Source organism: Micropterus dolomieu, linkage group LG21, assembly GCF_021292245.1.
Source record: "Micropterus dolomieu isolate WLL.071019.BEF.003 ecotype Adirondacks linkage group LG21, ASM2129224v1, whole genome shotgun sequence".
In the NCBI taxonomy this organism is placed as follows: domain Eukaryota; kingdom Metazoa; phylum Chordata; class Actinopteri; order Centrarchiformes; family Centrarchidae; genus Micropterus; species Micropterus dolomieu.
The window spans coordinates 3,481,892-3,501,385 of record NC_060170.1 but is presented as its reverse complement, the minus strand read 5'-3'; the positions used below and the strand labels follow the sequence as shown (position 1 = coordinate 3,501,385).

Below are 19,494 nucleotides of genomic sequence, written 5' to 3'. Positions count from 1 at the left end.
TTAAAGACACGTTAAATCTAATGCTGTGGTGGTGTTCTTGTTGTAATTCTCTATTTTGCATTTTATGGACTCTTCTGTTATGTGTAATATGATTTAGATGTGAAGGTACAACTGCACTTGAGAAGAAAACACCAGAGTGATTCGGATTTTTTGTGACTTTAATCTCAGGGTATTTCCAAGTTATGTTCTTGTAAATTTAATACTTTCATCTAATTTTTACTCGGATTATTAACCCCATATTTTTTGGACAGGTAAAGAAGTCATTCTTAAAGGGTCTCCGATCTGTCAATAGATCCTCCTAATATTTAGGAGGGACTAATGCAATATGAATGAAATGCAATAAGTTTTTTAACATAACTATGTTTTCAGTGGTGTATAAAGACCTTACATAATGAACCGTTATGTTTTTATTACCTTAAAATTAGCCATTTTTATTTTACACCCCTTACATGGAAGTCAGCATGTTGCGCCGTCATGTTTCTACAGTAGCCCAAACAGACAAACTGCTCTACTGAGCGCACTTCGTCAGTACGTTGAAGACGTATGAAGAAGAAGTAGTAGTAATTGTCGTCTTCTGGTTTATTAAGTAAGAAGAGAAGTGAAATTTGGACAAATGGATTTAGTACGAGAGCCAACAGAGCGTGTTGCCCACCTTAGCTTCTCCTGCCCGCTTGGAGAGGGAGGGATGAGCGGTGACTGAGCCATTGGTTGCAATTCACAACACTCACCACTAGATGTCACTACACACTGAACCTTTAATATGTGAAAACATGTCCAAATGAAATCTAAAAATATTCAATCAAGTGGTATGTATTAATAGTTCTCATTAGCATATGTACAGATGTGGTGTGTAGCCCATGTATAAAGGGTCACCTCAAATTAACCACGAAGATAACCTGCTCGGAGCAGTTTAGAGATGCAGTGTAAATTGCCATGACAGCAGACCTCGGGTAAAACCTATCCACCTTTCGTAGTATGGGTTAACCAGGAAGATCAAGTTACACCCAACGTCACAAAGTTACTGAGGTCAAGGTAAGAGTTATAATAAACACAAAGAGGCCACAAGATGGTGCTGTTCTCCAGGTGATGGAAAGGCTTTGTGGTTTACTCTGCCAGATTCACCACTTCAGCAAATTCAACCAACATACTCTGAGGTGTGGTCTGGCTTTTGAGAATCACTTCACTTTCCTCTTAAAACCCTCTGAGCAGAGGATGTTTACTGCCAGGCTAACATGACAAGATATCCAGTTTAGTATTGTAACTGTTCTCTGTTGGTAGTTTTCCCCTGTCCTTCGGGCCTGTGGGTAAAAAGCGGCAACAAGTTCTTCAATAATCCTCTTTAATCAACACCAAGATGCGTGACAGTACACACACACACACACACACACCTCTGTCTCCCCCTGGAAACATGCAGGTGGGAACCAAAATTCTCTACTCTGAATTAACAAATGATAAGGAAACAATTACTGTGTGTACTGATAAACTTAATTCTACAAGTCCAAATAATATTATATTACTCCTACTGTAACATCAATCTTTCCACCTTATACTGCAGTTTCATAAGCAACATAAATGATCAGAAATTAAGTAACCCAAATCTATAATGTCTACAATAACTAAGGTTACAGTATATTGATGGTAACAGGACCTGCTACAGTCTCTTTACTGCTTTGTGGTTATGTTTGGGGTTAGCACATCACGTACTTTTTATTTCAAATTTCATCAGTCATCATCATCAATTTATGCATTTGGCCTTTTTATCTTCTTAATCAGACACAAGTCAGTCAGACAACCTGAGGGCAAAGCAAGATGTTTACCTCCTTCCTTTGTATTAAACAAGACTACGAATCTATAGCCATGCTGGCTAGAGGCTCTATAAAAAGGCACAGACAAAATTAGGATTCATCCTCTGGGCACAATGATGTCAACGATGTCTACACCACATTTCATGGAAATCCAAGTAATAGTTGTTGAGACAGTAGAAAGCAAATATGTCAACCTCATGATGGCGCTAGGGGAATAGTCAGGGACATAGACTGTAGGGGATTCCCAAAGTTTGTAGGATTAATCCTCTGGAAAACAAATCTCTATACAAAACTTCATGGCAATTCATCTAAACCTGGAAAGTAGTAGACCAACCGACAGACACTGCCATTGTTGCTATTTCTGCTTTATTTAATATAGACAATAGAGAAAGATTGGATGGTATGCAGCAAAATGAGGTGCTAAGTTCGAGGACTAGATACATGATACGTGCTCTACCAGGTCAGCTACCTGGGCGCCACAGCCACAGCAACTTCTAGAAACTTTATTTGTGCTGTTTCTCTTCCATCCCACTTTGTAATGCATGATAATTATGTATCATATGTAATCTGTAAAAGTTGCAAAAACACTGATCACCTTGTCAAGGCACATCCCTCTGATCTAAGATGTTCAGCAGTTCAACCTTCAACACCGTAACTGTCAGTCAGAAACTATTTATTTTAACATGGCAACAAATAGTTTCATCTCAGTTTTTGATTCCACAGAAGAACTAATCTTATGGACGTTTCCATTCAGTTTTTACACACTTTTGGCTTTAACAACAGCACAGCTTAAAGAAAAACATTTCTATCAAACAGTACTTGTTACTATTACCCACTCGTTTGTTCACTAAATATTAATAATGTCATATTCTACATCATTCTACATTATTCTGTTCAACCTTTTGACAGGTAAAAAGTCACAACAAACTGAAAATAAGGATTTACATAAAATAACATAAAATACTGTAACAATAGTAACTACTCCATATGAACACAAAATCATTAACATTAGCATCATCCAATACTAAAAACATGTTATTTAGATAATTATGGAAGCAAATTTACTCACTAGTTCATACCAGAGGCGCTCTGTAACTATGGCGAGTTAAAAGGACAAATGGCAGCTATAAAAAGTGTGATGCTGCATTAACTGGCAAGTACTAGTTTTAGTATAGTAGCCGTCCAGTGTTAGGTATTTCTGGGTCTAAATCATGATCGCACTTTCAATAGTGGTCATGCTCTAAGACTCTTTTTTTTTTAAACATAGAGCTTGAACATAAAAAAGGTCCAGGCACAAGGCGTACATTCACTAATCACCAAAGGTAAGTCATCCCTTCAAGTTGTTCATTTGTCTGTTATCTGGTACTGGCCATATAAAGATGCATGAATAACTGAGTGGTAGATTCAGTAATATCAGGTGAGTCCCAGTACTCGGTCCTCTGTCAACTAATTAACTAACTTTTATCGAAGTTCAATAACTATTCCTGATATAAAAAGGGACATTAAAAAAAAGGCTGGTTCACGTGTATACTCATGTCATGTGAGCAGGGTCAGTGGGGGTGTATCAGTGCACCTATATTTTACAGTTCATTCCGGCACAGAGTGAAGTAGAATATGAACCTGAAATGTGTGGTGATAATATTGCTCTCAGCCAGTGACATTACTTATGACAAAAACTAAATGGGGACTTGTAGTACAAAAATATTGCATGCATGATGTGGTTTGTGATTAATGCAATAACTGTTACGTGCAGTCTGACTGTACTGAAGGCCATGAAAAAATTAGTACGTAAAAACATAAATTTTTCTGGTTGATTTATTTCCCTACTTAAAATAGATCTCTGTCACAGCAGACATTTTGACATCATAATGTGAAAAGCCCAAATAAACTGAACAACATTAATAATGTGGGCATCCCAAACGTTCTGCTAGTTTCAGGGTTCTGCTAGACCCACAGTTCATGTATTTGGTTACACCTGAGCTTTTCCTGTGGTTAAATGCTGTGTTACAATTTATACTGCATACCAATTGCATACAGTATGCATACTGTTACTCATTGTAAAACTCTTTGCAGTGAGTGTACAAAATCAAGAACTTTATGGCATTAAACTGGTGAGGAAATTACAGCCAATTAAATTGGCAGGAAAATATCCAAATATTGTGTCTTTGCACTGCCATGAAAAGAGAGACTCTCATATTTTTGTAAATAGTCAGGCTCCATGTAAGAAATACATTCATGATATACATCTGATGTGAGCTTATTATAGTCACTGTTCACATTGCATTACAGTATGTAGATATCCCTACTCTGAAAGGGGAGAAATCCCTTCATCACTGGACAGACATGTGGTTAACACTGTACTTGAAGTGCACTATAGGCACATAAAACATATCTTTACTGTTTTAACTAATATGTAAACATGATGAAATGCACTGAGTGCTTTAGGGTTCTGAGCTTATTATAATAGGAGTCAGCTATGACTAGATCTGCCCCCAAAAGTGGCACTGCATATAAATAATATTCTGCTGAAAGACAATAGTGCATTTTAGTTGTGCGTGGTGTGCTTGTATGAAGACACTGGTCTTTTCAAGAGTTTCAAGGCTCTAATTGTGGTACAATTTTATAAAAATGTCCCTGTTTTTCCTATGACAGATGAATCTGTCAAACATGCTATGAAATACACACTTTTGTATTCCCATACATTTGTTAAGTTATTTGCTATTCCCTGACTTTCCCCAGAGAACACAAAGAATTAATAGATTTTCCCTGTTTGGAGTACACATGTCCAGATGTTTAGGAATTCCTTGACCAGTGGGAACCCTGGTTGTTACTGAACTGTTTAAACTATTAAAATTTACAGAATGCGGGAAACAAAAAACAACCTCAGTTTGCTGGAAGGTTGGAGCCTAACAAGAAGTCACTGTATTCATCAACAGTTTTGTGTTCTGCTCAAGTGTCTTTAAGCAAGAAACTGAGTATCAGCTACATGTCTGAAATGCAAACTGTGAATTTCTTAAAGCACTGCATTAAAATGTGTGTGTTGTGGACCATGTTCAGCAGTCCTGACAGGCAGTGATGGCCCTGGTAGATTTCATGGTCTAGGACTTTGTGGGGCATTTTTCGGCCGGCGTCGCACTCGGACTTGAATGTCCTCATCCTGTGAAAAAGACAAAAAAGTGGTACTTTAGGATTACTGCATCTGTGGCGATGATTACATGGATTTAAAATGAGTAAATCAAGTTAGTTTTCTGCTTACTGTTTCAGCAGTGTCTGCCGTCTCCTCTCCCTCTGTGTATTCACTGCCGGCGGTGAATGCCTCGAAGTCAGAGAGAGCGCTTTCCACGACCTCCTCGTCATAGTCTGTCTGGTATTCATCAGACAGTTCCTCTGAAGGCAGACAGAAGGAAAGAATTGTTTTAATTGTCAAATTATATTTGTTAAAGCAGGCTTTAATATTAAGATTTGTTATGTATATTTCACATTTTTGATGCAGTGGTTTGTGATTTCAATATTTTCCCCAATAACTAACCATCGATTAAGGCATTCTTGACAGGTTCGATTCTTGCCACTATCTCTGCCAGGTCAGTGAAGGAGGCATTCGGACAGGTGACCACCTGAAAGACACAGACCGCATCATTCCAGTGAGAACTTTAAATCAGCTTCAATTTCAGTTTATTCTCACTCTTTTTAATTATATATTTTGAATAGGCATCAATAAAACAGTACCTTTAGCAAGGCTGCAGTAAAAGACAATTAGCATGTAAACAATTCAAGTTTGAAAACACTAATTCATTTTTGACATCCAGCAGACACAGAGCAACACAAGTTTTATTTGGAGCTGTTGCTGCAGTCACCTTATGAACATAAATTCAATATTACTTTTTATTTGAGCTCTGGTTGAGAAAAATGTTGTTTTTGTCTTTAGCTGCTAAATGGTTTCACTCTGTTTGCTCAGTTTCTTTGTGTGTATCAGAGCTTTTTTACTGCAAACTGACGAGAGTAGCTTATGAAGAGTTGAGAATCGGTCTGGGAGCCAATAAGAGCAGCTGGACAGTAAAACTACAGCAGCGTGGTAAAGGGAGCTAATGGCACCATAGAGCTCCAAAGTTGGGTATTAAATTTTAGTTCTATGACAGACGTTTTCACATTACCCATACTGATTCACTCCATTTTAAAGGTAGCACATTTAAAGGAGGTGTGTTTGTCTGCACAAAAATAACAACATAAACAACAGAGCTTGTAACTGTGTCTTCTCCAATGTTCAGTTTATAATATCTAGCTAACTATTGTGACATTTCCACATATTCACAATTGTGTCAACACAAAATCCATAATCGTGTGAATTAAAGCAAACAAAAAAAACTGATTGTGGGTTAAAAATCTGATCAGATAACTAGTGTCTGTAGTTTACACTCACATGGCCAGTTTTGGTCTTGTGGAACTCCTCCTGATGTCTGTCCTTAAGCATGCTGTCCACCACGCCACTGCGCTTCCACACATCGAACAATGTCTTTCCGTGCTGGTATCCCACCTCCTACAGCCACAGTGAAGGAGAGTTAGGGTAACATTGGAAGCCAGGAAGAGACCTGGAGAATAGCATTAGGCAACAGAGGGGGAAACTCACAGCGATCTCGTCAAACTTGCCGAAGTCCAGCGTGCCGTAGTGGTTGATGGGCGGCCGAATGTACTCACAGTATTCACTGTCTTTGACCAGTTCCAGCTGCCGCACACAGCAGACATAAGCAAGTCGGGTTTGGATCTCTGCCATGTTCAGGACCTGGAAGTTAAAATGGGTTGAGTTTAACAGGGCTCTGAAGGCCATTACTGATATTCAGTTTCCCTAGATTTTACGATTCTCATATAGGATTATCTCTACCATTTTTCTAAAATAAGTTCAGCAGGTAAAGACTATGCCATTTTCCAACTTGACCTTACATTCCTGCATTATTTATGCTGAATAGCCACAAGAATAACTACAGAGGGCATCTGACATGTCTGACAAGTGTACCTTGACTTTCTCAGCCAGAGGGTTGAAGCGTTTCCACAGCAGCCACCAGCCGCTCAGGGAGTCACCGTAGTTGGTCAGGTTGGTTTCATCCTGACTTCCAACATCAATTGCAATCACAACCTTGGCCCCCATGGAGCGAGCCACATCGGCTGGATACCAAAAGGAGAAAAACACATTTATTCTATGTCTTAAAAAACCCTGATGACCTATTTTCTTAAATAGTTTCACATGTTTAATGAAACTGTTTGTGGTAATTTCCCATGAGACATTTATATTGATCACACAGTCCTAATAATACAGATTAGTAGAGTTATTGACTCTTGATAAATATACTAAGGATTTTATTGTTCCAAACTTTAACTTTGATTGCTGCTTATTTAATCTTGAATATTAATAGTTAAAGAGGAAGACTTAAAATGTGAAACCAAGGTGCTTTAAAGGTAAACACTGATTTCACACATCAAAGCCAAACTGTCGGTGAGTAATGCAGGCGCCAGGTCCTTTTAGAGGTTTGATCTGACAATGTTATAGGATTGCAATGCTAAATCGTTGGAATACCCTTTTAAGTGCATTTTATGACTAAATATTTAAGCCATATCTTTGAAAGCCATGCAGACTGAGACCTTAAGTCTTTACTGTTTCTAAATGTAACATGTTGGTAACCCTGTCTTTGTGGTTAACTGTGTTAACAATGATTTATTTTACCTACTGTGTTAAGTTATAGTTTCTGATGCAGTAGGTTGTGACCCTTATCTACACTAACTAAAACTTTCTATTTTATCCTGCATTTACTATTGTACGGAAGGAAAGCAGTGTTTTGTACTGTATAGAAAGTATGACCAGCTGCTGGGGATTTTGAGTCAAAGTTTTTCCATCTTTTCAATCTTTTTCCAGTTGTTTCTCTAGGCAGTGAACATTTTGCGCACTGCTTTACACACCACTTTAATGTATTCCTTTAAACTTGTAAAATTCTTTGCTATTCCCGGACTTCAGTTCTCTAGAACAGATATGAATGATCCAGTATATAAGCATTGGTTTCATTTACACTGGGGACGCTGGGGACATGTCCCCACCACTTTTTGAAATGGCTGATTTTGTCCCCATCACTTTTTTTTTAAAAGCATAATTTGTTAAAAAAAGTTCTGAAATATAGCTTTCAGTTAAATACCAAATGCCTTTTGAAAGGTTCATTTGCACATTAAGAAAACATGTAATTAAAATATAGAAGAAACATATGTGCACTGTCCAAAAAAAGGATTATGAAATGATTATAAAATGACTCAAAACGTGCGGCACCAGTCAGTAACTTTAACAACTTCTTGACACAGTTTCTTTTTGGCCAAGTTTTCCGTTCTCTCCCTCCATTATATTCTGTTATATTTATATATTTTGAAATATGACTTGCTTTTACATAAATAAAAACTTTAACCAGAATGCAGGAAATTAAGTGTTTGAAGATGAAAATTGACACCCAGACCCCCCATTCATATATCTCGCCATTGAGGATATCTTTAAAACACTGTTTAAGGATCTCTCACCCAATATCGCGTATTGTGATGTCTTGTGAGCCAAGTGTCTCTTCATACCCCTAATCTGAGCCCCTTTGTCCTCACCCCTTTTCAACACAAAGTGACGTCCTTGTATTTTTTCTACTTAATAAGCAGGTGTTCCTATATCTTGTTATGGAATATATAATTCCCACTCATATGAAGCACAAAGCAGTAGAAGCAGTAAAGTCCACTACCACCCTCTCAGTGTTTCTCACCAGGAAGGTTGTTGATGTACCCTCCGTCCATGAGTAAGTGTCCATCTTTGGGATCACAGAGAGGCGGCAGGTAACCAGACAGGGACATACTGGCCCGGACATACCGCCACAACGAACCTGGAATGGGGAGACGAGTGAATGGTTGACAGATAGAAAGAAACGACAGAGTAGGAGAAAGAGTATTACAACAGGAGGTTGTAAATATTCATGTTTGGCAATCTTCAAAAAAAAGTAGCTGGATATTTTTAAACTAAAAAAGAACAGACCGTAAGTGTGAACTCTCATGGAGGAAGCTGTGATGTCTGTTGTAATGTTAAAGTATGGCAGCCACAGGTCCTAGCAAAGGAGTTGGTAAAAGCAGAGCAATTTCAAATTTGTAATTAAGTATTAGACAATTATTATTGAAAAACACAACCTCACAAGTGTAAACCAAGGAAATGTGCTAACATTGGACTATTCTCACAGAATACAAAGCTCCTGAAATTAAAATGAAGTGCTTCATATTAAAGGTGAAATTATTTACTTCAGCCGATGTTGCACAATGTTTTTAAATACACTCTGATAATATGCACAGCAGAGCTGATAGATTAGAAGCTGCTCACACTTTCTTTTTTAAGTGACACCAATACAATAACAATCTTGTCTTAAATATGGCTAATAATTCCTTCTGCCTCACTGCTTAGCTCTTATTCTTTGCCTTTTCGTAGAACTTGTTTTACTGAAACCCCTCACCATACCTCTATCTGTTTGCCCTTGAAGACGGAGCTAACGCTGGAGTTAAAGGAAGCTCCAGAAAACATGGAGGTAACAGGGTAGGTCAGATCCAAGATCTTCTTAAAATAACAGTTCATATCCTGAGAAAGAAGGGAAGTTAAAAAGAGAGTTTTAAAAGCTTAGCTTGGATCTAGAAAATACAAAAGGAAGATTAGTGTCAAAAAGAGGAAAAATTGGAACAGATGTCATAATAACAAGACCAAAATTTTAAAAATATAAACATAAAAAAAATATTAATAACAAAGCTCTTGACATTGACATTCATCCTTTTCAGATTAAGTGAATAAAAGGTTTTTGTACATGTGTTGTTTCCTATCTCAAGAATAATGTCAACACACCATGGCCCACTCACGAGCCCGGACCCTCATGTGACTGTTGCTCTTCTCCTCAGCATACAGCGCTCCCATTAAGGAGCCGATGGAGGTGCCGCCCACCATGTCGACCGGGATCCCCGCCTCATTCAGTGCCCGCAGGATGCCGACCTGAGAGCAGCCCCTGACAAGTGACAGTCCCCCATCAAATAACAGATCACATTATACACATTTAATTTTGTTCAAATACCCTAAGAAATATTCATTTTAAATGGGCTATATGTAATGTTGTGTAACGTTGCAGTGGGTGTTTAATGGAGTTTCCAGCATTTTGTGTGATGCTGTCTCCCTGTGTGTTGGATTCTGCTCCTTGCTCATGAGTTCAAGCAAGCTTACGAGCACACACCTGGTTGCAATTTAAAAAACGTACCCCTAGTGACCGCTAAAAACTGCATATTGCCTCTTTAAAGCTAGGTTTAGATACAACTAGCAAGAGACAGCTAGATTTTGAGCAAAATTCCCACCCTGTCCCTTCAGGCCTCCCTCCAAAGCTACTGCCCATCTATTAAAATAATTTTATACAATGGAAGAGAAGTGGTTCACAGAGCCACTTGTGCACAGATAGGTGGAACTACACACACAATCCCACTGAAATAATGGCAGTTTGGAGGAATTCAGTGGGTGCAATAGCAGTTCATAGGAAACTGGCAAGTGAAAGCAGTAGATTTGCTGTAAGTCAGGTCTAACAAGTGTCTCAGGTCATGGCTGAGAGGAACACTTCCCTACCTTGTCAGAGCTCCAGAGCAAGCCAGAGCAGTGAGGAAAAGAAATCAGAATAGAAACAATCAGAATACACCTTCTTATTGGAATATGCATATTTTGTTAATTAATTATCAGTAGTTTGCTGTTTTGTATAGATACTTCTACAATGCCAGCATAAGAATTAATAACATTTTTTCTTATAATTTCAATTCTAACTGTAATTGAATTGCAGCTGTACTGATTGAGTCATGCACTTCGCAAAAAAGAAGAAAAAGAAACCTTGTACTGAGTTGCTGCAAACAACTTTTTTTAATTCCATAAGAAAATGATGATAATCAAACAGCAGCAGGTGGGGGAGATGCTGTGGTGACTTTGAATATTTTCACAGGCTTTAAGTGTTAGAAAAGAGATATTTCTTTTTCCATTTGGATTCAGCCACAACAAGCCATGTGAAACGTTTTTGTTAGTCTGTATTGTTTTCAACACGTGGTGATATTTGCTGTATGGAGCCATTGATTTAAATCAGTGTAAGCAGCATGTGTCGTTTCTATACTTTCTCAAACTTTTTAATGAAAAAAAAAAATATATATACTAAATCGATAGTAGGAGTTATAATGATATAGTTTATCTGTAAGCAGCACAACCTTGCAAAAATATGAATTACTACGTTGTTATCATGTATACTCTTGTCTTTTGTGAATGGCCAAAGCAGTGGTTAAAGGGATAGTAAGTGATCCACCAAAATCAGTACACGTTTTGTTAAATTCAGCTAATATTTCCACACAGTTTGCTAGCTCTCAGTTTTGTCTGTGTTTTGAGAGTTTTATACACAGGCTCATTCCAATCTATACAGTCTATGATTCAAACATGCTGGACTCCAAGCACTGTAAAGGACAGATGGCTAAGGAACAGCTTAAGAGGAAAAGGTCTGAAGAGTATGAATCGAAAAGAAAGCTATATGACCAGGCAAGGGTGACAGCGTTTCAACGCTGGAGAAACAACAGAGATTTTAAATATGCGGGATGGAGTTTCTGAGGGAGCACTGAAGGGAAGCGTGTATTTGTTTGGCAGTTGAGTTCAAATATCAACACTCCTGCAGAATCATTAATCATGGCCATTCTAGTCAATGCTTGTGCTCACACCAGAAGCGCTGCAGTGCATCCTAGAAGCAGCTCTCAGCACCGCTGCACGGAGAATAGGCACCCACTCTATTTTTGATGGAAGCCGCGTCAAGCAGCACAGAGCAGATGAACCGCGCAGGAAGTCAGATACAGAAAGGGAATTGAGAATCCGGTCAATTTCCAAAATAAAATAACTAAACTTGATTCAAACTATGATTGCTTAATGGTTTCCTTCTGTGGCCGTACTAACCGCAAGTTTGCATATATATTGCAGATTCCCTCAGCTGAGAATCTATATCGCTGTCAGGAGAAGATTTAGTGAAGGGGCAGTGGGTTTGTTTTACAGTCAATTTTACTCTGAAACTGTGAACATGAAGCAGGTTAGGTGTGCGGCATCTGTTACCATGATGATCTAGCCAGGTTAAAAGAGAGCCAACTTCGTGACATATTATTTTTATTATTGAAGACTCTGTACTGAATGTGTTTGTATATAAAGCTGAAGTACCTGGCGCCCCCTCCACCCAGCACAAGGGCGATGCCATTTCCTGTCAGGATCCTGGCCAGACGGGAGAAGTCGGAATGACGATCTGGGCACTTTTCAAACACACGCTGGTACAACTCTAGCTGAAAACACACACACACACACACACACACACACACAGAAATGAAGCATTTGCTAATCGGGCCAGAACTGCCCATAAAAGACTATTAGGTTGGTGGTTAGTACCAGCTTAGGTAAACTCCTCTTGGAGAACACTCTGCGGGGGCAGGACAGGTGATGGTGTCTAGAGATCCAGCTCCTCATGTTCAGCCACTCGGCTGTCCCTTTGGGCGGCGGGCCGTCCTCCCTGTGCAGCAAGACAAGCTGCTTCTGAGCACGGACTGCACTGCCCTCCAACATCCGCTCCAGCTACAGTTGGAGAAGAGGAAGGAGAAGCAGATAGCTTTCACTCAGAATGGCAGTTAATACATACTGTGATGGTGTGAGTGAATAGTCCTATTCTCTTATGACCGGTCTTTCTAAATGAGCTTTCTGCTAAAAAAAAAAAAAGCTACAGCAGCCTAACAGGTGTGAGTGTTTGTATTGTACTGTAATTTGTACTGACCTCACCCACAGTGGGTTCCTGCTCACCCAGTCCCACGATGATAATGCAGTCAGCCTGGCGGATGCAGCGCTGTGTCCAAGGAGTGAGCCTAGAGTCAGACTGGTAGAGGACAATGCGGTGGATGTCTTCCTGCTGCCCGAGCCAACTGGACAGGCGATACTCATGGACACTTTAATAGTTGAGGTACAAATATCAGCCAGTTTGCACCATATCACCTGATACTGTATGTATGAACCTGCTCACTGCATATTAAATGACAGAACAGATTACTTATACTATACATATTTACAGTTTAATCACTCAATCAAATGTCTACCTGTCCAGAGCAGCAGAGCCTAGTCGCTGTTTGATGATGTCACTTGTCAAGAGTTGCGTGGGGCCTTCAGAAAACAGAAAAACATCAAACATGTTTTAATAGGATCTATGACATTGCTGTGAAAAAAACGGCTGTTCCAGAAGGCTAGGCAGGACATGAGTCATACTGACCACAATTTGAGTCAGGAATTGTTTAATGCCCTCGGGATGGTGCTATCTGATTTTTTTTTGTTTTATGTGACAGGTAGACTGAAACTGAATTGCTGTATGGGGAAACATAAAGTTGTTTGAATTGAATTGAACTGAATTAATCATGGTGCAGATTCTAGAGTAGATCCCTAAATGCAGACAGGTTTGTGTTCGCAAAGGAAATTTCCTGTTGACATGCAGTTCGTAGTATGCAAGACAGAAGAAGAAGAAGAAGAAGAAGAAGAAGAAATGTAGATATTTTCTTTTGTTTATAATCTTTATCTGTGCTTAATTTGTAATGTCTTACCGTCAGTAGCTTGATTATGCCTTGGACTTAGACGTTACACAGGCTCTTTAATAGATCTGGAGTCAATGCCCTTTCAAACAGTACTACACAATAATAATTTATGTAATCAAAGCAATTTTTATATGTTTGGCCTACAGCGAGAACAATGTGACAATGACAGGACAAGCATTTTATATGCAATATGCAGGACAGGGATGCTTGGCCATAAAAAATGGTAGTTTCTAAAGAAACTCACAGCGAAGCGCAGACCTGTGTGAGTTTCAGCACGTCCATCAAAATGAAACATGTCACACTACTCCCCCATACCATGCTTCATTCCCCCAAACATTTTTGGCTATCTTGCCTTTATCAGGTGGTATTTTTCTGGTAAGATGTACCACCATGAGGGTATACTGAGGAGGAGTTGTGCAACAGGTTTATTTTGAAACAAAGAATGTATATAGAAAGGGAAAAACAGCAATTCTCTAGACTCATCTTGAACAACTAATACACATAACCAAGCTGATTGTGTTTCAATATTATGATCCTGACAAAAGATTGAGTAGTATCAACAAACATTCATTTTTCTAGCTATCGCTGATTAGCTGGTTTGATTTAGGGGTGCCAATTATTTTTGCCAATAAGCTATCATGTTCACAGTTAAGTTAGAGTTAGAGTTAGAGTTAGAGTTATGTTTGAGGGCTCTTCATAGCCATGGTCCACCCATATCCACATCCCTAATGAGCCTCTATTGGTTTTGTTGCACCTGTTCGGGTAAGATAAGTTATAACTTTGTCTTTTTTATTGATTTGTGAAGTTTAGTGACCCTCGTATAATTGCAGCAAGATTCATAAGATGAAAAATAATAAAAAATAATTTCATATTAAGTAAGGTTATAATCAATACTTTTGTCCCTTAAAGGCGCATGTTCTCAATTACCCTTGCTGACTAGACCTCTAATCAGTTTGAAGTTGGGTGGAGCTATATTTAGAATTACTTGCTGTCACTGAAATCTGTGAACTAACAAAAATAAGTGTGCTCTGAAACTCTACCAGCATAGTGCTGTAACAACACGTGCCGCTTATATCAATTTATATCAACGTTCTATGCAGCAATTAAATTAATTAACTTAAAATACTGATTTTAATCCATTCTGCTCACTGGGGTTGGGAGAAACATTTTGTTCTGTGAAAGTCCAAAATCAGCAGAAGTAAAAAAATGGCCGATGCCTTATATTTTCCTAAATATGCTCTGGCCGATACAAGATACGATGTTTGTGTTGTTAATGGTTTTCATGCTGAAACACATTCTGTGAAGGAAGTGGTCTGTCTCTCTGTGAATCATGAGTACTGAGATAACCTGTAAAAGTGGAGTGAGCACTGTGTGTGTGTGTACCAATGCCGCTGAGTGCATGCTGCAGCTCCAGAGTGAAGGCAGTGAGGGGAACTTCCTCAGATACAGGCAGGATGGCCACAGTGGACAGGTTGGAGGCTGGATTCTCAGCATCCCACTTACTGGTGGGGGTGTGGAGACCCAGGCTACGTGCTGCAGAGGAGAGGAGTGTTTTTCTCAATGGATATTTTAGACAGAAAAGACCATTTTGCTCTTTTAATGCCCTATCTTGCATTTTTTTTGGCCACAGTGGCTGGTACATGTCATCACTCAGCCAGGTAATATTTCTAAAAGCTAACCTGATCTCCACATGATAACTGTTAATGTTCATATTATTGGTAGAGTACATTAATTCGGTGTCATTTTGACACACACTAACAAAGACAGTATACCATTACCAGCCAAAGGTCCATTGACCTGCTGCATGTTGCCCAGGATCTTCTGCCCCAACAGATGAATCAGCCGGGTGACAACCTGAGGATATTTCCTCTTGATGGAGTTCAAAGCTCCTTCAGGTAGCTTGGCCAGCTCGGAGTCCCTGACAGCGTGGACGGTGGTGGCTCGGTTCATGTGGGTCAGGGCCTCAACCTGGACAATGCACAATACAGAGGTCGTACTACAATATGTGGTGCCTAAAAATGTGTATACCCCAAGCAGTGTGTCTTTAGTATCTTTTAAACTTCAGTTTTTCTTAATCAGTTCCTGACAACTTACCACACCAATTAGATCCCCACGGCCGTACTCTCCAGCCAGCTCCTTCTTCCCATCATCCTTTGCAATGACAGAGCGCAGTCGCCCACTGAGAACAATGAAGGTGCTATCTGACTTGTCTCCCTGTCTAAAACCAAACAAATGACAGAAACAACAAAATCCAATCGGCAGTCGTCTTATGTGCATGTGTTTTCATTCAGACTTCACTTGGTTAAAAAAATTGGTAGACTATTGAGTTACGTTACAAGTCGCGGTGGATATTTTACGCACGGACCAGGTAAAGCAGCAGTGAACACACAGGGTGCAGATGTTGGTTTCAGTTGTTTGATAGGCTGCGTCATTAATAAGCCGACGTGCGGCTCACCTGCTGCCGTGATAACGGATCGTGGGTGGAAATATACGGAAAAAAAACTAGTTCTCAGTCTTTTAGGCGACTTTATAAAACATACTGCTGATGGAGAAAACGGAGCAGACGGGGGAGTGAGACACAGAGAGGCGGGGCAAGCCGGGGTGTTTGCCTGAGGTGTAGGTGTGTGTGAGTGTGTCCGAGTGTGGGGAGAAGAGAATTCCGAGGCAGGTGCAAAGCATACTTAAAACAATAATAGGAATGTTCGTGGTCATTAAAACCTGCTTTCACAGGGTGGTATAATGTGAAAATTTGAGTGTTTGTTTTCCTGGGGGGGTTTTACTATCACGATGCTGGCTCGTCGTCGTGATGTCTATCAGCCATCGACCATGGACAATGTAATCGTTTATTGGCCAAACCCTAATTGACATGATAGACTTAATGTCCCATTTTGTGTTTGTCTGTATAGCTTAAGTTGTTCTTGTGTCTCCAAAAAACATCAAAGACATTTCGTTTCAGTAAGAATCCAATCGCTGGCTCCGTAGAGTAGATACCTGTAGACGGCACGGCCAGCCTCCACAGCCATCCAGTCCAGGGCAAAGTCAATCTGTCTGACAAATGGTGACACCCTCTTCACCACAGTGTGAGCTACGTTCAACACCACCCTGGGCTCCTCGCGCATGATCCTGTAAAGGTCAAAACACAGATTTGTTTCCTAGTTATTTGACGGGAAGAACCCACTTTTGAACCCCAAATGAATGACTCAATGTTTTGTGTGTGTGCTTGATCTTACTCATAGAAGTGAGCCTTGGATATGGAGAGGAAGGTGCAGTCTCTGTGAGCTCGGACAGTGAAGATAAGGGGCTCCCCCGTAAGAACAGCCAGGTGACCCACCATCTCCCCAGGGTGGGTGACAAACAGCAGGGTGTCCTCCTCACGGTCTATCATACGCTGGTAAACATGTAACAACCCAGAGATGATAAATGCCACGCTCACATCCTGTAAGTGATGTGGAGAAGAAATATAAGAGATGTGGAGGAGAAAAAATTAGTGATAAAGAATACACATCAGCAGCATGAATACATTTTTTTATGTGCAGTTTTTGACCACCCATAGCACTATAAAACAACGTATTTACATGTGGGCCCCTGCTTTTTTTGTACATGTGCAGGTGTATGTAAATGCACATGCGTGCGCAACTGTGTGGCGCAACACATTCATGCCAATGGAACACTATTTCACTGACCCGCAGGTGGTGGTAGCCTGCCAAGAAACACAACAAAACAATGGGCCAACAAAAAAAAGGTTTCACACTACCAAAAATCAGCTTTGCAAATGTTTTATGAGGAAGGAAATACATTGAACATGTTTTTAGACCTCAAGGATCCACACGTGTGTACACAGTGGAAACAGGACTTTACAAGAAAGGGCACCCTTAACAAACCTACATTTGGTTTATCCAAATGTTTCCTCCTACATATTGCTTGCTTCCCCCTGGGGCAGGGTTGTAACACTCAAGCAGTTAAATCAGAAATGTTACCAAACTCTGTAGATCATTTCCATAGTAGAATAAAAAAGATAATTTAGCAATTAAAAACTAAATATTTGTAATTGATTGGAACTGGAGATTTAACTAAGATGTGTCTCTATATGGAAAACTGGGCCATTGTTTGTTAAAAGATCCACATGCATTTGGTGCTGTATTAACTCGTCTGTCCCACAAAGAGCAACGCATTGGGCCAGTGTAGGCCAACAGACTGACCTGATCTCCCTGGTGAGCCACAACAGAGCCGGCTTTGACCTGGCGAAGATTAACCCTCCCCTCCAGCAGATTGGGGTCCTGATAACATGAAATGACATCATGAAATGAGTAATGATTCTATTTTTAAAAAATGTAGATTACACAATTCATTCTATAAATAAAGATAAAGAAGGAAGATGGATAATAATAGATGTAACTATCTTAAACTTGCAAATAACTTTAGTCAATATATATGCCCCTATATGCCCCCCTTAAACTTGCAAATAACTTTAGTCAATATATATGCCCCTAATGAGGACAATGCAATTTTTTTTAATGGAATAAGGGATTGTCTTAATGGAATAAAAAATAATCAAATTGTAATAACAGGTGATTTTAATACTGTTTTAGACATAAAAAAAGATCGTTTGGGTTTAAATAAATGTAATAATCATCCTCATGCACACAAGGAAATACAGGAGCTTATGGCATCATTAGATCTTGTGGACATTTGGAGACTTAAAAACCCAGATACAATAAGGTATACATGGCGCAGAGGAAGGCAAGCCAGTAGAATTGATTACTTTCTCATTTCCTTTTTACTGGTGCCTAAAACCTTAAAATGCTATATTTCTGATCGTTTAAGATCAGACCATGCACTGGTTTTCTTGCAGATAAATAACTCACAATACTCTAAAGGGCGTGGCTACTGGAAATTCAACTTGTCACTCTTGCATGATGAAGCGTTTATTAATACAACCAAAAAATTTATTAAAGAATTTTTTGAAAATAATGAAAATTCTTCAGATCCACACAATATTTGGGAAGCCTTTAAATGCTCCTTCAGAGGCCATACAATTAAAACGAGCTCATACAAACGAAAAATCAATTTAAAAAAAGAAAAGGAAATTATAGATGAAATAAATGAATTACATATAGTTATAGACAAAAAATATACAGTGGAAAATGAGCTTCGGATTAAAAGAAAACAAGATGAATTGGAGAGCCTCTATCGTGAACGTGTGAATGGAATTATTGTTAACTCACATGCGAATTGGATGAATAATGGGGAAAAATGTACAGCTCTATTTTTAAAACTGAATCAAAGAAATTTTGCAAAAAAAAATATTATAAGTTTATATAAAAATAATGTTTTGGTAACAAACCCACAAGAAATATTACAGGAAGAAATAGAATACTTTGAATCACTATACTCTAAAGAGGAAGAATTACAGCATCCAAGCAATGTGATTGAACATGTGATTGAACAGTTCTTCCCTTCAGATAACGTTCCTAAGCTCTCCGCTACCCATCAGTTAAGCTGTGAGGGGGAAATAACAGAGCAGGAGTTATTAGAGGCTATTAACTCATTTGCATTGGGAAAATCGCCTAGCATTGATGGTATTCCAATTGAAATTTATAAAACTTTTTTTTTAGAAGTAAAGAAACCTTTGTTGACCTCATTTAATTATTCATTTCAGAAAGGAATACTATCTAATTCCCAAAGAGAAGGAGTTATATCATTACTCTTGAAACAAAACCCAGATGGTAAATTTAAAGATCCTAGGCATTTAAGAAATTGGAGGCCTTTGACCTTGCTCTGTTGTGACACTAGAATTCTTTCCAAATGCATTGCATTAAGAATGAAAAAAGGAATTGATAGTATTATAGGGAATGAGCAAGTAGGGTTTATAAAAGGAAGATTTATTGGTGACAATTTGAGACAGATACTTGACACTGTAGATTTCTATAAAAATACTCAACAACCAGGATTACTATTTATAGCGGATTTTGAAAAGGCTTTTGATAAAGTTAGATGGGAGTTTATTAAGAAATGTCTTTGTTATTTTAATTTTGGAGAG

General features: G+C 39.0%; 1 protein-coding gene across 5 annotated transcripts in view; it reads right to left on the bottom strand.

The window, feature by feature from the left end:
• Positions 1-2,152: 2,152 nt before the first annotated feature.
• The window catches only part of pnpla7b (patatin-like phospholipase domain containing 7b), a 32,855-nt gene continuing 15,513 nt past the window's right edge, over positions 2,153-19,494 (bottom strand). For 4 of the 5 annotated variants that reach the window (XM_046035221.1, XM_046035220.1, XM_046035217.1 and 1 more), the window contains 20 exons: positions 17,654-17,731; positions 16,685-16,890; positions 16,446-16,577; positions 15,549-15,672; positions 15,227-15,422; positions 14,838-14,987; positions 12,969-13,032; positions 12,653-12,821; positions 12,274-12,456; positions 12,052-12,170; positions 9,691-9,847; positions 9,316-9,432; positions 8,845-8,914; positions 8,579-8,695; positions 6,814-6,962; positions 6,430-6,582; positions 6,223-6,339; positions 5,335-5,419; positions 5,062-5,192; positions 2,153-4,962 (listed from right to left, as the gene is read on the bottom strand). In XM_046035221.1, coding sequence (XP_045891177.1) covers positions 4,897-4,962; positions 5,062-5,192; positions 5,335-5,419; positions 6,223-6,339; positions 6,430-6,582; positions 6,814-6,962; positions 8,579-8,695; positions 8,845-8,914; positions 9,316-9,432; positions 9,691-9,847; positions 12,052-12,170; positions 12,274-12,456; positions 12,653-12,821; positions 12,969-13,032; positions 14,838-14,987; positions 15,227-15,422; positions 15,549-15,672; positions 16,446-16,577; positions 16,685-16,890; positions 17,654-17,731 — 2,583 coding nt within the window. In that variant the 3' untranslated portion in view covers positions 2,153-4,896. The remainder of the gene's footprint in view (positions 4,963-5,061; positions 5,193-5,334; positions 5,420-6,222; positions 6,340-6,429; positions 6,583-6,813; positions 6,963-8,578; positions 8,696-8,844; positions 8,915-9,315; positions 9,433-9,690; positions 9,848-12,051; positions 12,171-12,273; positions 12,457-12,652; positions 12,822-12,968; positions 13,033-14,837; positions 14,988-15,226; positions 15,423-15,548; positions 15,673-16,445; positions 16,578-16,684; positions 16,891-17,653; positions 17,732-19,494) is intronic. The other variant, XM_046035218.1, reaches the window with a different exon arrangement.